Below are 24907 nucleotides of genomic sequence, written 5' to 3'. Positions count from 1 at the left end.
GATATCAAGACATGGAGCAGAGATCAGAGTAGGTTTGGACGTAAGTTTGGAGGCATTACGTGTCAGGTCCTCACAATCCAAATCCAAATTATTCAAGCAGCTTTCTGATCTGCAGATCCATAAAATAACAAAGTATGGGCAAGCCTTTTGGGGATTATCGAGTTTCCTGCATTTTACTCACTTCCCTCACTTTGGCTGTATGTGCAAGTCTTCAGGAAAAGCTTTAGGAATTAAAATATGAATTAGACTTCAAGAAGCTTTGAAACAGATATTGGATTTATTGGTCAGCTATGAGTAGGAAAATACATTGGTAAAGAAAAAGAAGACCCTGTATATAAATATAATACTAACTAGTTAAAATTTGACCAAGAAGAAAGTTCCACTGAAGAGAACAGTAAAAGCCCTTGTTTACCATCAGACCATATTCAGTTTCCCATTTATCTTATTGAAGAGCTGCCTATAGACAAATGCAACATTCTTTGAGCTTAGTGCAGATAATGTGCTGGTTTTTGTTACATGAATGGTAAACAAGAGTTAGTCCAGTGCATTACACATTATACAGAAGTACTGTGAATAAAGACTAAGAGATTCTATTTTAGACACTACTTAAACATACCAAGACACTTAAAGTGTTACAAATTTATGCAACCAAAGGAAAAGAATAGCAGTTAACATACTAAAAAATACTGTGTCTGGCTGGATGAGAAAGGCTTGCTACTTAAGCAGTTAACTCAATCTTTTAAGTTTTACAGTGTAATTAGTTTGGTTTTTTCTTTCTCCCCAATGGTGGTGTAATTATTTTGCCTTTCATAAAGCTTTAGTGTGGTCGCAAAAGCAAACCATAAACTATTTTCTGATTCCGTTCCAAAAAACCCTTTGAGATTTGCTAAAGTTACATCCAAAATGTTGATATAAATGTTCTTACAGCCAATTTTGTCAAATACTAGCGAAATTGGACTTTTTAAAGCTGCTAAAAGGACAAAATAATTACGACACACACTGACTTATATGCTCTTTCCCCCCCACTTGTGTTATGTTAAAAGCGGTAACTCGTGGTATTAGTCTTGTCCTCTAATCCATTCTTTTAGTTAAAGGTGTGTTTCAGTTTACACTTTGACACCCAAGAACTCTTGGTAAATGTAAATAAAAGCAGACAAGATATGGCTGACTGTACTTTAAGTGGAAAAAAAGCCTGGTCTAACCTAAATAAATCCTTTCAACCCCAAGGACGTCCTGTGACTTTTGCTCTATGTGCTTTTACAACAAGAACACTGAAGGTACATTATGGCAACACCGAAAACCATCTCAAACAAAAGTACTGCAATTAACCATTCTGTGTTAAAAACTATGAAGGAAACATTTTCATTTTGTGAAGACACTGTTTATTGCCTTATTCTACGTTATAGCTGGAAATTGAGACTTCTGAGTTAGATTTGTTTGACACAGGGATCTATTTTCTTTGAAGGATTGTTTGACAACGTTTCTCTCAGCTCTGTTTTGGTGCCATCTGGTCTTTCCCTAAACTCTAAACATTTCTCCTTCCCTCAGCCCCCGAGTCACAGCTGCAGCCCAGTTAAAACCCAGTGAAGTCAAAGGAGTGTCTTCAATGTGTTCAGTGGGTTTTTGATTGGGACCTGTTGGACTAGTATAAAAGCTGGAGGAAACAGTTACTTAAGTGGACCCTTCAACTGTGAGGTGACTCTGCAGGAACAGTTGTCTCCAAAAGCACAAAGGGGCCATATTTTAATATGCTGTCGTAAAGTCAAATAGCTTTTTTAAGACTACCTAATAGAGGAGAACACGTATTGGGTAAAGCTCAAACCTTTAGAATCTAACAAGTGCACTCAAGCTCCAGCATCTATTAAAGTAAATTATCCCCCTCTAAAAAAATACAAAATGAGTAAGTGCTTCCCTTCCCCTTCTGTAAAGCTTTCTGGACTCATTTACACAATCCAGAGAATCAGAAAAGAAACAATAGTTTGCTTAGTTTGACAAGCTAAACTGGCTCATCATCACTGGAAATGATCATGATGTACATTACCAAGACATCATTAAGGAAACATGAGTAAAACACCTTTTTATTCACACTTTACAAAAAAACCCCCAAAAAACAAACAGAAAAAAATAATAACACTACGCATTAAGTCTACTACAGCAACACTACCAGCATTTAAATGTACTGATTATAAACTGGACAGGTTTGGTGTTTTCACAACTAAAACCAAAACCAAAATAACCCCAAGAGATCAGGTCCCAGACAAGGATTCAAGATCAAAGTTTCTCCTATTGCAATTTTAAAATGTACATTTTACACAGCCGAACTGTTTGTCCGTTTTGACTTCATCTTCAAACAGAACGGTTGGAGCACACTCACGTGCTGACTCCTCAATAAAATTTTGAATCATTATTACCAATCCACTCTCTTTATATATAAAAATTCACAATATTTAGAAAGTTTTCTCTTAATGCTCAGTGTCCTTTTGCTTCCCTGCCCGCAGCTGAAACAAAAGCTGTTTAAGACCAAGCTCTCTATCCTTTTTTATTTCTTTTTACATTGATTATTTAAGTTGTATTAGTTTGAGGAGATGATAAATTCTCTCCCTTTTAGGATACAAATAGACAAGTTAAATTTGTAAGCTGTTACAGACTTGGCTTCATGACACAAATGGCACTGAGGGTACACTATAACTTTAGTCTTGCTTGACACTTTAAAACAAAGACTTGGTCACTTTAAAAAAAATGATCTGAAGAATTGTCTTTGGGACCTGTATTGAAAATGCATTTATTTTACACTGCTTCATCGGTAGAAAATGTTAGGTTGGGTTTTATTCTTCAAGGAATTATACTTTCTGAAACTGAGGAACACACTTAAACGAAAAGAGAGTTCACATGATAGTAATTCTCAGTGGGAAAAACAGCACTGTGCAATGACACTGAAAGAAGCAGTGCATGGGTATTAGAAGCTAGAAACTGTGTACCCATAACCTGAACATGTTCCAAAAGTGTGATATCCAATGCTTCACAAAGGAAAAGAAGATGCCACAGCTTATACAAAAGTATCTTCATAAAATCTTCACAAGTGTTAACATTATTTAAAAAAATAAAAGAGGATGCACAGGATCTCTCTGCATGCACAGGCAGTGCTAGTTGAGAACAAATCGAAGCAGGCACAGTGGAGATAGGACAAGTATTTAAAACAGAAATGAAGAAGCTGTACACGAGTATTCCTACATTGTACTTTAGAAGTTAAGAGATGAGAAAAATATCTGAGCCTATACACATCAGCAATAGCTTTCCATCCTTACAGGTCTACTTAGATTCACTGCTTAGCTTATCTGTTCTGCGAGAACTCTATGCTTTTCTCTTTTAGTCAGAAATAAACAGAATGTACTTTGTTATCTCTGTAACATACTGTGGTTTTATACGTTTGGATTTTAAAAGCAACGTCCTCAACTGAACATAAAAAGTAGTATAAAAGGGCTAACAAAACCCTAACAGTGCAAATCATTAGCAGAGAAAACCTGTGACAACCTCTTTTACAAGCTGGCCTTTATAACACATGAAAACAGATAAAAATTTAGCCTTAGTTTACAATACAATCATTTTCCAAATCTGATTTTTCTTTTTTTTTTCCTTTTAAAGTACAAAATCTCATAAATCAGGTTTTCTGTTGTTCATATACAATCAATAAAGGCTAAATTCAAATTCTATATTTTACAAACAAGTCTGAAAAAGGAGGGAGTGAAGTACGGAAGAATGTTCTGTGGATGTTCCTACTGGCCTCAAAAAAGTAGTGCTACAGATAACTGTGCAAAGAGAATATACTGTATAACAATTCCCTATTTCAAGGCATGAAAATGTCACGTTGGATAAAAGAAACAGGAAGGTTAATTGTAACGTATTAAAGAAAGGTGCAAATGCACCGATCACTGTCGAACAGTATACAAAGTATATTGGGCTCAGAATTGTGTCTGTTGATAGCACCTGGCTTTTACTATGTCTTTAGCAAATAATTAGATTTAAGATTAACATTATTAAGAAAAAAAAATCCCTGTTGGCCATACCTCACTCCTCTATATTCAGATTTTACAATTGTACAAGTTAGATTGAGGTTGCCCTCTCAAATGTACTTGACTACCTCCTGCCAGGGAGATGGATTCCATTTACAGGAGGCAGGAAAGGCAGCAAAAGCTCCAGTTGTGCAAAAAGTGAGAAGTGGTCAGAAGGGATGAGTGGATGTGGACAACCACTTATATTGTTCTCTATTAACCAATGATGATCCAAAGGTCCAAGAATGCCAAGTATGTTTAGCTGAGGTTTAGAGTAGAAGATGTAGTCAATAATACCCTAAAACAAGAGAAGAAACAAAATTATTAATATATATTATTGACTCAAGTTATTCTTCCAAAGAAAAGGTGAGCTCAGTCTTATGAGTAAGCAAAATGCTACCGCTCTTTCTTTACAGTATCAACTTAGGACAATTTCTACTTTCTATGTCCGTTGATTTGCTCAATATAGATTAGGAAAACAAAAGTCAAGTCAACCCAGTATCACTTCTGCTATGCTTTTGTGGGTTACAATTTCCAGCCTCCTACATAGCTCCAAATCACATTTAACTGATTGTGAAGAAGAAAAGAGCAGTCTTGTTTTCCCTGAGTCACAGAGCAATAAGATTTTTCCAGCAGCAATAGAGAGTACTTCCTTGAAGTTACAGCCTCAGTGCCCCTGTTGAGCTATTTCATTTAGCTTGGAGTATTAACATATAAAATCTTCATGTTTACAAGAAAGGTTAACAGCACCCCAACTCTTGTGAATCTATTAACAAGTTACTAACAAGGAAAATCTGATTTCTATGAGACTGAAGTGTTGAACACTCTAGTTTGCTATGTTTTAAATATAAACTTGGTGAATTTAGTGTTAGCTCCCCAAACAGATTAACTTGCTTGTTAACCATTTTTGTACAGCAAACACATTAGTTAAAACCCAAAAAAGGAAACTTGCCCAAAATATCAGCCAAGGCCTCACCTTGAAGTCAAATGTGTAATTTGTGTAAGGCATTAGACCATTCTCATAGGCACTCTTCAACTTGAAACCATGTGTAATTCTTCCATTTGTTGTTCCATTTTTTCCATTACAGCTGAAGTTAGTAAGACTTTCATTGTATCTCAGTTCCTTAAAATCTTTGTGGTTTGTTTCCACACCACCAGTGCTCAAGTACTCAACAACACCTATTAGAGAGGCGCACACATACAAGATGGTATTAATAAGCACTCAGCAGCTAAGAGTGTGTAGGTACCCTGAGTCTTGCAACTAAATCTTATATATGCTTTATATAAGCAAATCCTTAAAGCATATACAATAGTCAGCAGTAGTTCTTTTACAATATTGCAAGACAATGTATATGCATATCAAGAGTAAATGCCACCTAGAACAGACATCTTTCTTTAATAAAAACAAGAAGGTTATTAAGGAACAGACTGGGGAGGGATACGAGACAAGTAGAAATAAAGTTCCACAGATACTAAGCAGTCAGCTTCCTCTTCTCTATGCTCGTCTTGGCTTTCAACATTCTTCAGCTAAAATGTTATAAAAAAACAACTTCAGTACCACTGCTTCAAATAAAATTAGAGGCTGCAAAGCCGAATCGACAAGATTTGTCAATGACCACGCCTCTTAATTCCAGAATAGCTGTGTTAAGGTTCTAGAAGGTAAGAGCAGCTATTAGTTGCTCTAAAGACACAATCAGACACATGAAGTGGCTACTGCAATAGCCACTAGTGATACTTGGTTTCCTGGGTTCAAAAAGAATCAAGTTTCCAGTACTGCTGAGCAGTAACTGCTCCTATCAACCCAGCAGATGTTAAGAGTTGAAAAGCAGTGGCCAGAAGGGAGATCAGGAATGGAGATTATTATATTGGACAACTAGTAATAAGAAGGAAAGATGGCTTTTGAGTTCAGCACTTCAGCTGGGTACCTGAGAAAGCCAAGAAAGCCATCACTGTTAATTTCTTGCACTCTATTAAAGTTACCACCAAGGCAAAAATAGCTGCATTTAGTAAAGTGCTCTGAAGAATTACTTTCTAGTAGGAAAGGTGTTACACTTTGGAAGTCCTAAAATAATTGAGCTGCAGAAAATGAGTCTATGGTGGCAACTTTAAAGAGAAGACCCTATCTTGTCACACTTAAAATTAAAACACCCCACAATTATCAGCAACATACTCATGCTTCCAGTTATTTTTGGAAGATATAGTCTTCCTTTCCATTCCTGTATTGTAAGATAACAATGAGAATGCTTCTGAAAGACCAGACATAGCTACACTACTGCACAGGCAATAAGGACACATACAAAAGAACCAGTTCTATCTTTTCTCTCTTCCTTTTATTTTATTAGTATTTTAGAGCTTATATCAAACAATATATTCTCTAAATTGAAAACCCCTTTAAAAAAGCAAGACTGTAAAATTTGAATTATCACACACTTGAAAGAGTCTAAAAAAGTGAATTAGAGAACTCTTACCAGAGTCTGGTAGGGAATTGAGATCTGCACACAGTACAAGTGGAATGGTTCCAAGCTCTCCCGAAACGCCAGGTTTGAGACTACGAGAAGCTTTATCAATAATGTTCTTTACCTCGGACAGGAACATCATAGTTTGAACCAGCTTCACATCAGAATAATCTGGGTCCCAATGCATATGTGCATTAGCTACAAGAACTAGTTGCTTCTCCATCCCAAGGTGTGGCTTTCCAGCTAAAATTTAAAACCAGTTTTTACCTTACATGGTCAGCAACACAAAACACTATTATTGGATTTTAAACAAGATGTTTGAAGGGAGGCAAAATACCAGTATAACCTGAACAGGGTTAATACCATTTAAGAGGGTCATACAACTCCACTTACACCTACTATGTGTTTTAGTTGATATAAAGCATTAGCAGTAATTGTTTCACATTCAAGATCATTAACAGATAGATTAGCTTGTTACAGGTAATGCTTATGCATGTAAGAATACTGTAAATTAACATAAATAGCAGGCAAGTAATGTTGTTTTAAAAAAACTACAATGGTTTTCCTCAGGTTGTGATAGTAAACAGGCACAGCTCATAACTTATTAGGCAATGAGCTCTGAATTTTAAGTTATCCACATTCTTAGTTACCTCTCTTGCTAGAAGTGCTTCTTAACAGGCTTGTTAGAATCTGAATTAATAAAATATCATTTGGGTAAATATCACACAGGTTGAGTAGGTACCCACTGCGATACTTGAAAGCCAATTTACATTTCCTAAATTAAGAGTGACAGGGCAGAACAAACAGGTTGTATGAGCATGAGATTGAAGAAAGTAACAAGCTAAACTGATGCAGATTTATGATCCCGAAACACATGACTAACACCCACTGATTCTTTCATACCTGTAATAGCTTCAGGCAAAAAACCCACTTAAAGCAAAAAGGTGTAAGTGGAAAAAAATAAGAATCTCCAGCATTTAAGCAGTATGACTTATTCCCAAATTCTCTTTGGAATAAATTTGTCTGAACATATGATGTGCAAAGCTGTATTCATCAGCAGAACCTACTTTCTACTACACAAAAGTAATTGTATTTTGTTAATGAAAGAAAATATATTAAGAAACTAAATTAAATAGGACTTACATGACATTTCTATCAATTCCTTTCGCAGTTCCAACAATACAGCAACTCCGATGTTATCTTTTGTCATAACTCTGTTTAGCATCGCTTCTGAACCTTCCGAGTTTGCCATTGCTAGTTGATTGAACTCAACAGTGTGTTTTTGAACCAAAGTAAATCTGAAAGAGAAACATCATGCATGTTTTTTTTTTCAGCAGCCAGATACAAAAGGAAATGTTGCAGGTAAGTTTTTAATTAAAGCTCAAATGCATTTATGATGTGAAAATCTCAGTCAACAATATAATTCCATAAAATCTTAAAACTGAACTCATAGGATATAGTTCTAGCCATTTTTATGTATTTTTACTGCCTTAGTTTCAAGTAATGGGAGGGGATAACTATAGAAATGTAGTGCATGCCTCTAATTCTGCGGTAGTTTCAAGTTCAAAGATGCTTGAGCTATAGACTGACCAGAGAAATTACATGAAAGAGAGCAAGACACAAGAGAAGGCTTTGCAAAACACATCACTTACTTTTCCGTTTTGAAAAATATTGCACAACCATCAACATGTTTCCTTTCCTGTTCGGACATTGTCCTAGCTCTAGATTTTGGACTGAAGAATCCATTGTAGCCACGTTCTTTTAACTCTACCAGGAAAAAACTGTAGTACTGCTCTGTTTCAACCTCCTACAAAGTTATCAGACAGCACAGTATGAATGTACTATTGGCAAAACACAGAAGGCTGATATTATTTAGAATCTTCAGAAATGTAAATCGCTTTCAAATTAGATTTAAGGGGGAAAAAAAGAATTAAGTACATCAGAGAATGCAGATTTCAGAGCAATATCCCTATTTTAAGAAAATATAAATTGAATTTCTGTAATCCCCAGAGTTATGATTATCTCAAGCTTTTTATCTGAAAATATGTCAATGACAGCCCCATACACACACAGAGGAACACAGACACCCCCACGTACCCTTCTTTGATCAGCAGCTGCTGGTTCGCATTCCAACAGTGTGGGCTGAAAAGCATTCTTTTGATGTCAAGCAACAAATAATGTTCTAAACATCACTTCTTTTTTGCTTTTGTTTTCAGAAGGTTTTGAAAACACACCGCTTACTGTAAATACATTTCGTGTGGAGAAACCAGCACAGGGGAATAGAAAAGGGAGAGAAATCATAGTACATCTTTTACCTGAAGACTTATGATGTCAGCATTGCAGCTCAGGATTTCCTGCATAATGGCTTTTTTTCTGTATTCCCAGTTCAAGGCCCAAGATGGACAATAGCCATACAGCTGCCGGGTAGCGTATTTATCGCAGAGTACGTTGTAACACATGACAGAGAACAAGGCTGCAGAACAAGAAGCTTACTTACACACTGATATATTAAACAAATACATGTATACACACACAAAATTACATTCTTCTTGTCTTCTGCAAATGTATCGAGTCTTGCTTTAGTACCGAAACACAGCACATGGATCTATATTAAAAATTGATATTCTAAGAAGATAAATTACAGGTCTGCACATACAACAGCTGTCTTCTAGCATTTAACTGGAAAACGAAAACCAAAAATCCCCATTAATGCAGTAAACAGCACACAAATGCACTTTATGCTAAGTGCTGTGCTACTGTGAAAAGCCTAAACCAAGGTAAGTGTATTTGAGCACTTACATTTGATAGCTGTACAAAGGTCTGCAAACTCTTCAAATAGATTATTTAAAATCTACTTCAATTATTACCACTTTGAGCTATAACAGATCCATAGGCACAATGGATCCCTCTGCACAGTGAAAAAGTATCAGCAAAATAAGCGTTTGCACCTCAAAAACCCTACACTTCAGGTGTAAAGGCAAGAAACATCTACTCTCTGTTTGAATTTGGAACAGAAGCGATAATGAGACACTTTGGGACAACCTGACAGGTAATCCAGCAGCATGGACTTTGGGTTTTGCTAGGGGAATGTACATCAGCCTGAAAGACTGCAGTAACTGAGAAATACACTAAATTTTTTGGTGTGCAGGCAAACAGAAGAGGCTGTATTATTTAGGCAATTTATGCAGAAAAAAAATTAGTAAATAATAAAACATGGCCTGAATCCCACAACAAGAAAAGTGCCGAATCGAGATATATTAGTTACTGAAAAGAATTCTCCATTTTGGGGGAATTATTTCTTTTACTCTTCAGCAAACATTCAGTTAAGCCTGTTACAATTCAGCTCTTTTATTAGCTGTGGACAACAGTTTCAATTCTGCCAAGAAGAGTGTTAATTCAAAAGAAACTACTTTATGGTAAGAAATGGGTAAATCTGTAACAGGTTTTCCAATTGGGAGATCTAGTTCACCTGGCTAGTCAGCACTGCACAGATAATTGGTCAGTTTAAGCATTTGTTTTTCAGAAGATAGCAAAGATCAACAGAAAAGCAAAAAACAGAGAAGGAAAAATCCTTTAAGCATTACAGTACCTGTCGGTCTTGTACGGTCTGGTTCTTGCAACATGATCCAAGATCTTGGAGGTGGCTGTTCAGTTGAAACTATGGGAACAGTTTAAAGTAGAGATGCAACAAGTGATAATCACATTTATTGTATACAGCAGAAAGAAATGTTTTAAGAATGAGCACTTACTTCTTTTTGCAGTACCTGCCAAATTATCAAGCAAATAGTTCAGTAGCCTTCGCGTCCCATCTGGTTCCTGATACAGGTTCAGAATATCCTGTGTAAGCGGATTTCCTGCAAACAGATTTACAGATATATTGAAGAAAATATATAGAGACAATATGAACTTGAATAACAGTGTTGAAAGCTGGCATTTCTGAGAACAGATAATTCATCTACTGTGAACTACTCAGAGGTTTCAGATCTCAGGTCTTCAATCCCACAAAACACTGGAAGTGAAGTTAGCCTCATTCCATCCCACATCTGCCTTCAGATTAACCACCCCAAGGGTGGTCACTGGGTCTAATAGTGAAGAACTGGCATGGTACAAGACGGATGAGGGCAAACACAGGAGCCACCTCTGCTCACTTTCCCTGACATGAGCGAAACATTCATCAGCTTATTTGCCAGACATATATGAGCATTCCTACCATCCAAACACATACGCAGATTGTAAAAGTTTTCATAGACAATTCGCATTCTGCTCACTCTGCAGAAAGAGAAGCAAACTTCTTTATTTATGGAGTGTTTCGCCAAACTCATTAATTTTCTCTTCTTTAAATAATCCCTAAATAACAATATTTATATATGTGGAGTAGCTACATCTGGGATTGCTATTCACTAACATTTTATGAATTAGAAGACTATAGCCATTACACCTCAGAAGCATTATCATTCAAGAAGCATGGATACCAAGAAAAAGCAGGAATACCTTTCAGACCCAAAGTCTGTAACTGGAACAGTTTCCCCAGCTCAAAAGGTAAAACTCGTAACAGGTTGTTATTTAAATGTAGTTCCCTGTAGACAGAGCAAAAAATCATACAGGGCTGAAAACAAATCAACATTTGTCTTCAGCAGTAGAGTACAAGAAGTTTAACTAATACAGGAACAACATATCAGCAAATCACAGTCCTGGAAAACTCAAAGACTGAACAGCAATAGTTAGGGAAATATAGCTATACTCAAATATACAGACAAAAACAAGACAAAACACATTACGCTGAAGTATGGAGAAAAGTATGTTTGCTGAGATCATCTTAAAGAGTCACATTTTGTAAACATTAGTAATAATTAAATACTTTAATAACTCTGAGTGATGAAGCGGTAACAACCCTTGACAAAGCAGATCACGAAACAGTTCAGCTATGATTAAAGGCCAAATAAAGGAAAATTATATCTCAGGAAAGAAACAAGCAAAAAATTCAGGATCATGGCAATACAATTAGAACTATGGCATTACCATGTAATAGTCATTTACAATAGTAATTTTCTCTTGGCTTGGGTTTTTCCATAATTACACTGTTAAGACAAAAAATACCTGCTTTTTATCTTACAAACCCAATATGCAGACAGGGACACAATTAATGTCCTGCATTCTGACAGCCCAACAAACTGGGCAGAGAAAACAGACTTGGTAGGAGCTTCTCCCTTTCTTAGAAGTATTCCCCTCTAAGCAGTGCAGACTTTCCTCACCATATTCAATATGAAGTTGCTCCTTCAGATTGTTTACAACTTGGTGCCTAGAGACTTGAAAAGTGTTTTCAGGCAACAAAAAAGGGAAAAAGAAAGGAAACCCGGATGTCAAGAGTTACCTTTGCTCTTTCAGATTGCTACGAGACAGCATTTGAAGCAAACAGATACAACTCTTTTGGCCTTGCCTTTCAAAAGTAAACTCTGCCTGGTCCTTCTCTAGAGGGCTTCTCAAGAAACTCTTTCTATTTCACAGTGTATTTAGAAACCTCTGTATAAAATACACTGGTTTGTTTTAGGGACGCTCTGGGGTGTGTATCAGCTGAAGAGATGCAAGAAACTTTTTATTTCACTGGGTTATGTAGAAACACCAAGTTACTTCTGAACTGTTTGCAAACTACAGCACGCCTAGCCAGCTCTGAGTTTTGCTTTTTCCAATCTAGACAAATGCATGTACGTTAGAGAGAAACTCAGAAGCCCACTGTGTCCACTCTGGGGTTGCTAAGTATGAGTGAGGCATGTGGCAGGTAGAAAAGAGGATGAGGGAGTTAAATAAATAAACAAAAATCAACATTTCCAGTAGTTCTCAGCACTTCCACGGACATTTGAGATTTAAATCTCTATTATTTTTAGGAATGATATTCTACATGACATTATAAAGCACATATTTTATTCTTTAGAAAGCTACTTTTTCCTCTGAGAGTTTTTCAAAGCACTGCTGAAGTCTAAGAAGACCACAGGAAAAAACTGAGCTGGAAGAAGGGCACAGCAGTTGGTATAATCTCTTGGATGAAGAATTACTCGCTCTAATAATCCTTGCCTCTGTGGAACCCACCCCCTCTACACAGCAAATCCCACTGGTTCATAGAACCATAGCATCACTTAGGTTGGAAAACACCTTTAAGATCACAGAGTTCAATCATAAATCCAGTACTGCCAAGTCCACCACTAAACCATGTCCCCAGATGCCATATCTACATGTTTTTTAATACCCTCAGGGTATTAAAAGTGACTCCACCACTTCCCTGGGTAGCCTGTTCCAATGCTTGATGACCCTTTCAGTGAAGGCATTTTTCCTAATACCCAATCTAAACCTCCTCCTTGCACAACTTGAAGCCATCTCCTCTTGTCCTATCACTTGTTACTTGGGAAAAGAGACCAGACACGTCCTCTCTTCATCCTCCTTTCATGTAGCTGTAGAGAGCAGTAAGGTCTCCCATCAGCATCCTTTTCACCAGATTATACAACCCCAGTTCCCTCAGCCATTCCTCACCAGGCTTGTTCTCCAGACTCCTCACCAGCTCTGTTGTTCTTCTCTGGACCTGCTCCAGCACCCCAGTATTTCTCTTGTAGTGAGAGGGCCCAAAACCAAGCACAGGATTCAAGGTATGGCCATACCAGTGCCTACTACAGAGAGATGATCACTTCCCTGATCCTGTTGGCCACATTATTGCTGATACAGGCCAGGATGCTGTCAGCCTTCTTGCCCACCTGGGCACAAGTTGGCTCAAGTTCAGCCCGGTGTCAGCCAACACCCCTAGGTCCTTTTCTGCTGGGCAGCTTTCCAGCCACTCTTCCTCCAAACCTGCAGCATTACATGGGGTTGTTTTGACCCACATGCAGGATCTGACAATGAGCCCTGTTGAACCTCATACAATTGGCCTCCGTCCATCAATCCAGCCTGTCCAGATCCCCCTGCAGAGCCTTCCTGTCCTCAAGCAAGTCAACGCTCCCACCCAAACTGGTGTTGTCTGCAAATTTACTGAGGGTGCACTCCAAGTTCTTTCAAGCATATCAGGAGAATCTGTTTTACAGCTGAGCTTTCCAAAGATAACATATTACAGTGCTCATTTCCCACCCCCCCTTTCTGCAAAGATCAGAAACCTTAGTGCTCTGACACGTCTTTATTCAAGTACCTGCAGTAAAAAGGGAGATGCAAGGAGCCTTAGGCAAGACCAAACCCAGAGCTCCAGACGTGGGAGCTGGAAGACCTGTTATCAATTCTCAAGTGGAAGAGCACAAATGATTTCTGTGGCTCAGGATATTAGCAATGCGCAGTGTTGAATTACCATTAGTTTGAACAACTTCCCAGAAACTATGGGAAATGTCTGCAGTAAGAGCCAGCCTGAAACATAAAACTCCAGCACAGCTGAGACCTGCAGAGCACTATCACATAGGATGCACTTACGGATTTTAATTCACTTTCACCCAGTGAAAAGAAAACATGGATCAGCTGCAATTACTGAGGACAGACAGAGCACAGTGGATTAGTGCACTAGCTTTTTGCATCTAGAAACTGGGCTCAAGTATTACATTTAGGTCATAAACAGAAAACTAGTGTGATCCTAGACCTTAGCTACACATTCCACACTCACAAGACTTTGCCATTTCTACACAGAAGAGACTTAAGATGTCGAAGAGCTGCAGCTTCATAGAGTCAGACAGAATAAATTGGGAAAAGTGTTGGGAAGAAGGCACATCTTTTGATACTACTAGTGACTATGCCCCTAAGCTAACTCCCGTGTCATATTACGTTTAAAACATTTTAAAATGAAAGAGACTGATGAAAATAAAATGATGCTAATGAAGTAAAAGACAAATTTGACAGCATTCCAGTAAAATTAGGATTGATAGCTCACAATGTGAGTGGATAAAGGAAGGAACAAGCCTGTTACTAATAACTGCTTTCAACTGAAATAGTAGTGCAAAGCTTTCTTTAGAACACACTACTTCGCAGCTGAAAATAGCTGCACAACACACTGCAAAACAGAGCTGCCAATAACGCTCTAAAAGGCAAGGTCCCTTTGTTCAGCCTCCAAGGTTGAGACTTCAACTGCTTTGGAATTTGAGCTTTTAGTGCCGCTTTAATCAGCTAGTTTAATCCCACCAACAGAGTGGACTTTTCTAAAGTAGAAGAAAATGAAGTGACAGATATTTCTATGCACAAACTTTCTTTGCTTCCAGTTTCATCAGAGCTGTGCTGGCAGCCCTTTTCTCTATTGTCTCCTTCTTCTAATAATGTTCTTGTTACTTTTAGACTGTTCTCTGGATTTGAGAAAGTTACCCAGAAATGTCTTCAGAATTAAAAGCAATGAAGGCAATTACTGGTAACTGTCTAAACCTAAAATAAGGCTCTTCCTTTGTGTCAAGGGCAGAAGAATGTTGCCTGTACATATTTACTCTTAGATAAATGATTTATATATTTACATAACTTTTTCAAAGTGAAATGCTGCAGCTTTAATTATAATCTGAATAAGCATCACTACTCATGTTTTGCTTCCAAAAGGAGGTACCATTCCATGCAAACTTCACACATCTTAGCACTGTAAAATTGAAAGGAAAAAAGAAAAGGTGCATTTAGAACACTTTTTCTTCTCCCTAGTTTGCACAGGAATGCAACTGCACAATAGCAGAAATGGGAAGGAAATATTAGACAAGTTGCAGTTGTTGTAAAATAAAAAGAATAGGAACTACTGTCAAGAATAACTACTAAAGATGAATAAAGAGGGCAAAGCTGTAGTTAGCATGATGATGAATGCTGAATCTAACCTTTTTCCTACCCTACTATCAGTTAAAAGCAATTTTGTTTTGTGCATCACTACTCTGTAGAGAAAATGCCACATAAAAATGGGTGTTAATCTGGAAAGAGAAGCTCAGGAGAGAAAATCTGACTTGGAAAAATATAAAATGGGTGATTGCCATCAAACTGAGTGCTTCTGAAGCTCATTCCGTACTGTCATACATCACAACAAGAGATCACAGACAAGCCAGCACTAATATAGCTGCACAGACCATACGAAATATTCAGGGAGACAGATAAAAAGGAAGTGAGGAAGGGGGAATATACTTATGCTTTTCATTTACTAGAATGTAAAAATTATACTGAATTTAAACCGTTGCTACTAAGCTAAGAAGAGACCAACTTTAATTTCTGTTACACACCTGAGTGACACCATGTTTCCGAGCTCTGCTGGTAAACTGCGAATTTTATTAGAGGACAGGTCCAGATATACTAGATTGTGAAGCTTGGCAATGTCTGAAGGAATACGGGATAAGGAATTGTCACTGAGATGCAAAGCTGTCAAATGGGTCAGTGTCCACAATGATGAACTTAGGCTTCTCACTTTACCTGCGGAAGGAAGATAACAAAACAAAATAAAACATTTTAAATATAGAGGTTTAGCAATAACTACACATTTTGTGAGCATGTAAGGGGTGGAAACACTTGAGGGGGAGTTATTCTGTGGTTATTTTTATTCAATGAAAATTCCATTAATCACCAATTCTATAGATCAAAAAAAAAAAAAACAGCACTGTGTAAGAAGATACAAGGTTTTGACAGAGATGCTTAGATTGGTTTTCTTTTCCCCAATCCATACTTAAAGGTTTAAACATCTGTCGTTCCCAAGTTCCATACAAAACAAGACATATTTACTACTGTCCATGAATTCAGTAATTAACAGAGGTGTAAGAAACAGGGTTTTCCTCAATTTTAGTTTAAGATCGAAGATACTGCTTTGGTTTGCCCCTTATTTCTGCGCAACATCTTTCAAACCAAAAATCTTTATTCTATGGCATTAATCCAGCCAAGAACAGATAGAAGCACTATATTTAGGGTGACTAAGATGCTTAGTTGAGAACATGGATATCCATCTGGCATTCAACTAAAAGCTGCATAAAACTATTGCCAGATATTTTAAAAAACGGTATGATTTTTGTATAAACTGAAGGGTGGAAACATGGGTTTGTGTGACAGAATCAAGGTTTTTATGCTGCTGCACGCAAGGAATGTGAGATATCATTAGAAGGTCTCAAAACATTTCTTCTCTCAAAGGTTCACTCTCAACACCAAAGGAGCAGATCCTTTTTCATTTACAGAAGTCACCTCATTGTACCAAAAGCATTAGAAGAAGAGTATCAATGTCAGTTCATCCAAGGCAAAAAGCTACTTGTGACAGCCTTTAAAACCCTACCATGATTCACCAATATTAAGAACGGTCTGGTTAATATTATACCAACATACACACTTTACAATTCCTTTTCTTCAATTATTTTCTTCAAAATAAAAGTCATATTTAGTGCCTGGGGAAAAGCTACACTGATACATGTGTATCTGAGACTCAGCCCCTGGTAACAAAAGGTTTAACGCAGGTATCATTTCCAGTATGCTGTAAGAAAGTGAGTGGCATAAAAGAGCCTGCAGTGAAAAAGCTCAGTAATTTAAACAAGAGCAGTTAAAATATTTGTGGCTTTCTGTATTAGATGACCAAGTATTTTTGCAAGGAAAAGGCAGTGTGAACATTAACAAACACATTTTCACATTTTATTTTGCGAGGCAAATGCATACAGTTCTTAAAGGATTCATGGTAATGCTCGTTAAGAAATCTTTTGAAAGGTTTTAAATACAAATTAATAGTTCTTTGCACTTTAAAAATTGAATAAATACCTCTTCCTCTCTCTCCCGGTGCAAAAAGGTGACCGTGATCAAAGAAACCCTTGTAGCTGAAAGGATTTCCATCAACATCACTGATCCATTCCCTGGACTACCTACATCTCTCTTGGCTGGAATCAGTCTATAGCGAGATTACCAGGCATGAAAGGAAAGAGCCATTGCTTAATGCATTTCCTGTGCAGAGACAGCAGATGTCCAAGTGGATATCCAAGCCTAATGCTGATACATAATGCCAATTCCTGAAGCAGCATTTAACTAGGTTTCTGCATCTGTAACCTTCAAGTAAAGAATGCTATTCACGTGTTAAGGCACGTGGCATTTGAAGCAAGACAGGGATTCAATGATCTGGATGGAAAGACTCTTCACAATTCAAAGAACTCTATTTGTATTCCTCCTTGCATAAATTTCTCTATTGCGCAGTCACTCAAACATTACATGGCAATTTTTGCAGACTTTCCAATAATCTCCATATTTAAGCAAAATTTAAGCCCAAGTTTAAAAGTTTACATCACAGAATTTTTTAATTTCTAAAATATCTGAGTTTCCTTGTAAACACATTTCACCCAGAAAAAATCAGAATTTACCCTACAAATATAGAGACACTGGTATCCCACACCAGTTAAATTTTATGTTTATGAATTCTGAGCATTATCTTATTTTCAAGAAAATATCCAAAAGTCAAATATTATCTGAAAGCTAGTACAGTTCTTGGAGGTTTTGATTTTTTCTAATTTAAATCTAAGAATAGAGCAAAGATTTACAACCGCCTTTAAACTGAAAAGTACTGCTTGAATAGAAACTACAGTGTCATGGACTAATACAACATTGTTGGTACATTACTTTAAAGTAACGGGATATGTTTGTGTATCAACCCCAGCTTCACCCTCTTTTCTTTGACAAATTAGATCTTAAATCCATGCTCCCACCGGCTCCATCTTCTTAAAACATGAAGAGCTCACATCCATTTCATCTTCCCAACCACCTGACATATTAGGATTCCCCCTGCCCACAACTTACCTCTCCTATACCCCCTAGTTTACCCCAACCCAGCCTCTTTCCTCAACACATGCAGAGGCTGGCAGCTGCTTCGCTGGCATGTTGGCTCACTTCAAGCTAAGTAACTCCACCCCAGACTTCTCGTCCAAGCCATTACTATGCAGGCTACTCTTAACTTACAACAAGTTCATAACTCGGGCCCATTCCTCAGTTTCTTACCACTTATTTCCAACTCTGCCCAGTGTGATTTCTTTCCGTTGGCTGCTTCCTCTGAGGACATAATTGTGTACATCCTCCGTGGATCAGGTGGATCGTACTTTTCCTTGGGCATTCCTGTTGAGAAAAAAAGACAGATAAATATATTATATACTGAGAATTATTTAAAAGGCAATTCTTTAAACAGTGATTTCCATTTCAATTAAGTTTCACGTTGAATGCTCATTCCAAATACTTTTCAAAACTTCAGGTAAAGATAACCCATGCCCGTTCACAAACTACACTGAGCAGGTTATAAAACAGACCATCACAGATTCCCGATGCTCTTAGGATGGCAGATGACAACCTAACCTCCCACTCAATAGTTTAGCAAAATCTCTAACCCCAGATACAGGTTGTGTCCTGCCACCTTTCATGGATATGTCACTTCAAAAACAACCCATCCTACCGCAGGCTCATGGTTCTTCAACAGTGAAACTTCAAAAAGTGACAATCACCACCACATTCTCTCTCATACAAACCATAAAGAAAACATTTGCCGATAAACCTTGACTACGCATCAGTTCCAGGTTTACTGCAATTCTCAACTTTACACACAATTCAGCATCCAAGGAAAGAATTTAGGTTTCAAAAAGATCTTCAATTCTTTAAGTCTGCAAAACGACATCTTTTTAATCCAAATCTCATCCTACTCTTTCCAATCTGAAAATATCATACCTGACCTAGACACTTCACCCAAGTGTTGAACACTGAAATTTAACTTCATTTCTTTCACTCTCACATCATTCCTGATCACTTTACCCAAAATATTATTAAATTCCTTATTTCTTTTTACCATACCCAATTAGGGACCATGAGAGAGAAGTAGCAAAAATTCTTCTCCATGGAGAAATTCGTGGCTCCATAACAAAGGGCTGTGCCATAAGCCTCCCTCTACCATGAGCTAGCTCTCCTCTGTCCCAGGTGAAATGTATCTGGGGTTTAGTCAGTTTAAGAGGAAAACCACTTTATACAAACTTTGCATAAGCACATACTGTATTAATTTGCAAATTAGCTCCATGTTTTCAAGTTACATACGCCTTCCAATATAAATTGCATTTATCACAAATAAACCCTAACCCTATATAATATAACCCTAACCCCTAACCCTAACCCTACATCTATCTATGAGGTTTTATGGCAAAGATTTCACCATCTAAAGCTGACACATCCAAATACATACAAAAAGGGTCAAAAGCAGCAACCTATGAAATTATTTATATGAATAAAGAAATCAAACAATACTGGCTCAAATCACATTCACAAACACATTATGAGCCATATAATGCTTCATATTATTCATTATGCATAGAATTATTCAGCAAAATGCATTACAGCATTATAACTACCCAAAAACCACTCAATAAAGAAGCTGTGTTGGCCAAATGAGCCCATCCAGGTCTTTTTAAGGCTATTTTTTTCGTATCTTTGAACGAAGTGAATATATCAGAAAAGCGTTGTCATTATACAGAGAATAAACAATGAACAACTTCATAAATTAGACTCGTCTGTTTATTGAATTTAGTGGAAAATGTTGTGTTAAAAAAACTCAATAGAACCTCCCCCAGACTTTTAGCTAATTCTGCACCTTAATTAAAATAAAGCTTTTAGATACTACATGCTTACTTTAATGCAACAACTCTGACTAATTCATACTCCTCCTTCCCCTTCCCACTGCCACCACCACTCAAAACCAATTTCTGCAGTGAAAAGAAATTCTCCTTTAAAAAATGAATTGTGGGTAAAAGGATGAGATTATAAATAGAGCTAGGTGGAGCTCCTTAAAGAACGAAGGCATCTGAGTACCTGGGGTACTGGAATCACCAAGTGTAACACTTTTTTCTTCAAACTAAGCTAATTAAAAGAGATAAGACTACATTATAAATACCTGAAAGGTGAACTAGGTACATCTCCCTGCAATAATTGTGCAACTAGCACAATAACATACAGTTAAGTGTCATATCGAGCATGTCTTCTGAAATTGCTATATACAATTACATGTAACTCACAAAGACCAATGCCACATAGAAATGCTCCAGTTTGTCAGGAGACATTTACCTTCCTCAGACATTTGATGCTTTCTCTTCATGCAGCTCCCTGAATTAATAAATATGTTCCAATTTTTCAGGAAATGAAGCAGGTATAGTAGAGACAGCAATCTCACTCAGTACAGAAACAGGAGAGCTCCCCAGAGCACACTCAATCACATGCACTAATTAACAGCCTTGCTCGTAACATCAAGTCCTCCTCGCTATCAGAAGAGAATGACATACTTTTCTAGTGGGTTTTGTTAATGTGTGCTAACACAATTAGACATTTAAGAATTTGAGGTTTTAACACTGGATCCTGGTGACATTCCCCCCGAGTCTATTAACTGCACTGTTCTACCTCTCATTAAAGTTCCTGCTCTTGACGGTTTCCCCTCCTCACTGTTACATTTTACAGTGGACAAATGCTTGAGAGCCTCCTGGGTGAAGGAGGTGCCAATGACCGGGATCATCACTGACATCAGCCACATCAGAACACCAAGGATACCCATCATACCAGGAGTTAGCACATCTTTGTCCATCACTCAACATTTCTCAGCATCTGACAGCAAGGCTGAATTTTGGTTGTATTTCACAGGTCACCATTAAACACAACCACAATACCTTCAAAAAACTTCAAAACTTCACAGCATGGAGCAGTTCAAGAAAATCACTTTTACAAATCCTCCTTTCTCCACCTCCCCACATCCAAACTTACAAGCTTGATGAGTGGCTACAGTTCCACCTAAGAAGCTGAAGTAAACATGAGATAAAGCCATAGTTTTGTCAGACTCCAGCAACTTTTAGCAAGACCCATAAAATGGCATTGAACAACCCTGGAGCCATTGATAACTGCAGCTTTAAACTCTCATGACAATCATTTTCAAAAGAGCTTACACCACCTGTAATTTTCAGTTGCACCAATGCAGATGGTGAAAAGCACCACTGAGCATTAGGCTGTTAGCACATACAGCAAGTTAGCTTGTAAAGGAGAAAAACTTTATAAACAAAAATGTGACCTGGATGTCCAGAACACACCCCAGTCTATGTAACTCTAACGAAGAAGCCATTTAAGTATGTCTGAATGCAAATTGCTGACTATCTTGTACCAGGTTATTAAAGTTGTTATTTAAATGGTTGTAAAATCAAAACAGCTCAAGAGTGTGGCTGCCCATTCCCACCTTGGTCAGTCAGTCCCAACACCGAATTAACACCCTTTACCCCAAAGAAACTGAGCTTAATGAAGCCATTGAGGTCAACAGTGGAACAGGTCTGACACAGGGAACTAGACCTTGAGTCTTCAATGCAGACATAGTTTTAAGCCCTTGTTTGTGCAAAAGGTACCAAGAGAAAGGCAGTAGGTCAGGGAAAAGGAGAGCAGGGGCAGGAAAGACCCTTTGGGGGAAAAATGCAGGACAAGGATGATGAGGATGAGAAGAAGACAACTCCTGCTCTACTCCAAAGGAGTGCCAACAGCAACAGTGCTGTTGCAGATATGGCATCAGGAGGAGCTAGTGGTCTATAGAGCAGAAGCTGCCCAAAGGCCAAGCTGTTGAACTGCACTGCTAGCTACAGAAGAATGAAGGTTTCAGACCACTGCCTGGCAAGACTTTTGAAATGATGTCTCCCAGGCTATGGGCATGTGTGAAGTGGAAGCTGGACTACAAGGTAGTTAATGCTCCAGATGACTAAGTAAACGACCAATAAATAATGCCTCCAAAGTGGAGATATTATAGTCTGCTGTGAGTAACTGAGCAAGATGGTGACTTTTTTTCCTGTCCTTCCCTTCTCCTCTTTTCATATGATTTAGAAGAGGATGGGGAGAAGGAATTAACCAAACCAGGCAGGTGAGCAAGTATTCTGGGTAAGCAGTAAGGTGACTGTTTTTAAAAACAAAACACCAACAGAAACTACTACAGAAGTTCTTAATTTCCTGAAATGCATTCTATAATACCACAAATAAACTAACTGTTTTAAAACTGACTGTATTAGACAACTCCTATAGGTGAAGTAGCAGCAACCCTATGTAGTTTTCCCCCAAAAAACTCCCCTAAGATCAGCTTCCTCCATAGCAAAGTTTAAACCAGGCAAAGAAACCCCAAATTCCAAAACTTCATAGGAAACAATGAACAAGTGAGAGCAGCAGGGGTTAATGTTCAGGCACAACCTTATCCCATCTAATCAACTATTCTGAAATACCTATTTCAACACTTACTAAGCAGCATCTACAAATATGCAAAGAACCTTTAGAAATACCTCAAGATCACTATGCTGAAGCATTACAACTCTGCTGATGAAACTTCTTGACACATGCTGAAAACTTCTTTTGACTTCCCCTCCCTCCTTACTTGATATTACTTATCACTAATAAACTGATGTAGATCAGGAGATAGCCAGGAGGAAGAAGCAAACAAAGTAGCACTACACCTAATCAAGTGCACAATTACTCCAACTTCTTGCTACTTTAATTAAAAACAGTGAATACACTACACAAATCTAGATCTAACAAAGTAACAAAGTTAACTGAAGGAGATTTTCCACTTATTGATGCAGCACAAATAAACTTGCCAAATAAATGACTTTCTCACTACTGAAAAGTAGCAGGACAGGAAGCAATCTACAGTACTTTCTATTCATTAAAACCATAAAGTTACTCAAAGATTTCATAAGAAAATGATAACACAGAGGTTTTTCTCTTTCTTTCTTTCTTCAAATATGGGAAGCTCATCCCAGACCATTCACTTGTAATCTTGTGCCTTTAACTTTTTCCATGCAATCCAAAGTTTCATTTGAAAATGGGTACTGATGAGTTCCCCCACAAATGCACTTCTTAGATTGACCAATATATCCCAAATTCAAAGTTAATTTAGAATTCTCATCACATACCTACCTCCCCAACATCAGCCACATGCACTGTGGTTTTACAATACATGAAGCAGAACTAAGCTGGCCCTGCTGCAGTTCCTCCCTCCTCAGGACTGTGTATTTCCATTTCACTCTTGCATCAGCACTGACTTTTCTCTGATAACAAAAGGAGCTGTTGAAAAGAATTAAACTGGCCAAAAGCTAAAGGGAAGAACGAAAAAAAAATAGTCATTTGAGGGTGCCTAGCTTCCTGTATCATTATTCCTGTATAGCTGTAATGCATGTGTGGACTTGCAGCACAGCTGTTTATGGGATTAAAATCAGGACAACAACATAATTGTTTCTGGACACACCTACCCCGAAATCTCTTCTCACACAGCAGGAAGCAAAATCTTGCTTCCAATGACCCATGCATTGGTTAAATAGTAACACTGGGCAAAGTCTGAAATCCTAACTGAAGGCAAAGTACACTGCTTTTTAGATAACTTAAAGTTGTAGCAGTTCGAGCAATGCACAGGCTAATCAGAAATGTCAGCCTGTATTTAAAGAGTTAATCTCTACTGTTGAGCTTTGTTAGGAAGAAATTACTGCTCTAAACTCCAAACAGTGACCCTCTTCAAAGGGAGCAGTACACCCAAAGCACAAAAACTGTGCTTTGGAAAAAAGTCTTTAAGGTAATTCCATAGTATTGCATTTCACTTTTTACTATAAAACTAAAGATTTGCTCATTCCCACTCTAAGACCCACGACCCATTCTTTAGACAAGAGCTTTTCCAAAGTGAATCAAGCTTACTGTTTCTACTCTCCTAGAACTGGTGGCACTTCACCCACCAAGATACGTATTTCTATGGGAACTTAATTACATTTCAGCCTCAAGTACAGGCAAGTGAAGCAACAACCCTGCATAAAGGCTGTCCCTGGTAGGTATGACAAGGTGCAACATCTGTTTTCTCCCCACAGAAAGCAACAGAACCTTGAACATGCTTATGATAAAGGTCAGTCCTACACAATTTACACTCATCAGTTGAGTCAATGACTGTATTTATCTTCAGTCTGTACCACGCATGGGCAAACTAGATAGTGATCTTAATATTGAAAAATGATGGAAAAAAATATGCATGGGCAAGATACCACAATGAGGAAAGAAAGCAAACAAGAACCTAGCTAAATCTTAAGTGCCACATGATGTAAACTTGATGTACTTCAGCAAAACACCTAAAATTATTTGGGACCACCTCCTTAGACATAAACTGTCTTTCTGTATGCCTGATGCTGTTCCTACTAAGCCTTCTAAATTTCATGTCAGCCTTGTTTCTATCAATGTCTTATTCACAACATACTAAATTATAACTTTAGGGTTCTCAATAAATCTTAACATACACCCACAGTTCTGGATTTCCCTGCTACTGGCAGGTGTACACCATAATATGGAAGAATACTTGCATCCTGCTATGAAATATAGCTTCTGGTTGTGTTTTGCTACAATACACAACTGTGCAAGTAGATATAGCAAAGCTCAGAAATGCAGATGTAAGCCACCACCAAAAAGAAAATAAAT

At 37.7% G+C, this 24907-nt stretch overlaps 1 protein-coding gene across 3 annotated transcripts in view; it reads right to left on the bottom strand.

Moving 5' to 3' along the window:
- Positions 1 to 254: 254 nt before the first annotated feature.
- The window catches only part of CNOT6 (CCR4-NOT transcription complex subunit 6), a 32819-nt gene continuing 8166 nt past the window's right edge, over positions 255 to 24907 (bottom strand). The window contains exons 1-11 of one of the 3 annotated variants that reach the window (XM_034066727.1): positions 18422 to 18535; positions 15697 to 15883; positions 10997 to 11082; positions 10270 to 10359; positions 10095 to 10163; positions 8821 to 8978; positions 8158 to 8312; positions 7649 to 7803; positions 6518 to 6748; positions 5026 to 5228; positions 255 to 4347 (exon numbers count right to left, since the gene is read on the bottom strand). In XM_034066727.1, coding sequence (XP_033922618.1) covers positions 4135 to 4347; positions 5026 to 5228; positions 6518 to 6748; positions 7649 to 7803; positions 8158 to 8312; positions 8821 to 8978; positions 10095 to 10163; positions 10270 to 10359; positions 10997 to 11082; positions 15697 to 15883; positions 18422 to 18533 — 1659 coding nt within the window. In that variant the 5' untranslated portion in view covers positions 18534 to 18535 and the 3' untranslated portion in view covers positions 255 to 4134. Of the gene's footprint in view, positions 4348 to 5025; positions 5229 to 6517; positions 6749 to 7648; positions 7804 to 8157; positions 8313 to 8820; positions 8979 to 10094; positions 10164 to 10254; positions 10360 to 10996; positions 11083 to 15696; positions 15884 to 18421; positions 18536 to 24907 lie in introns of those variants that run through there. The other 2 variants (XM_005147219.4, XM_005147220.4) reach the window with 2 other exon arrangements.

This window comes from Melopsittacus undulatus, chromosome 10, assembly GCF_012275295.1.
Source record: "Melopsittacus undulatus isolate bMelUnd1 chromosome 10, bMelUnd1.mat.Z, whole genome shotgun sequence".
In the NCBI taxonomy this organism is placed as follows: domain Eukaryota; kingdom Metazoa; phylum Chordata; class Aves; order Psittaciformes; family Psittaculidae; genus Melopsittacus; species Melopsittacus undulatus.
The sequence above is the reverse complement of the archived record's forward strand: the minus strand, read 5'-3'. Positions and strand labels throughout refer to the sequence as shown.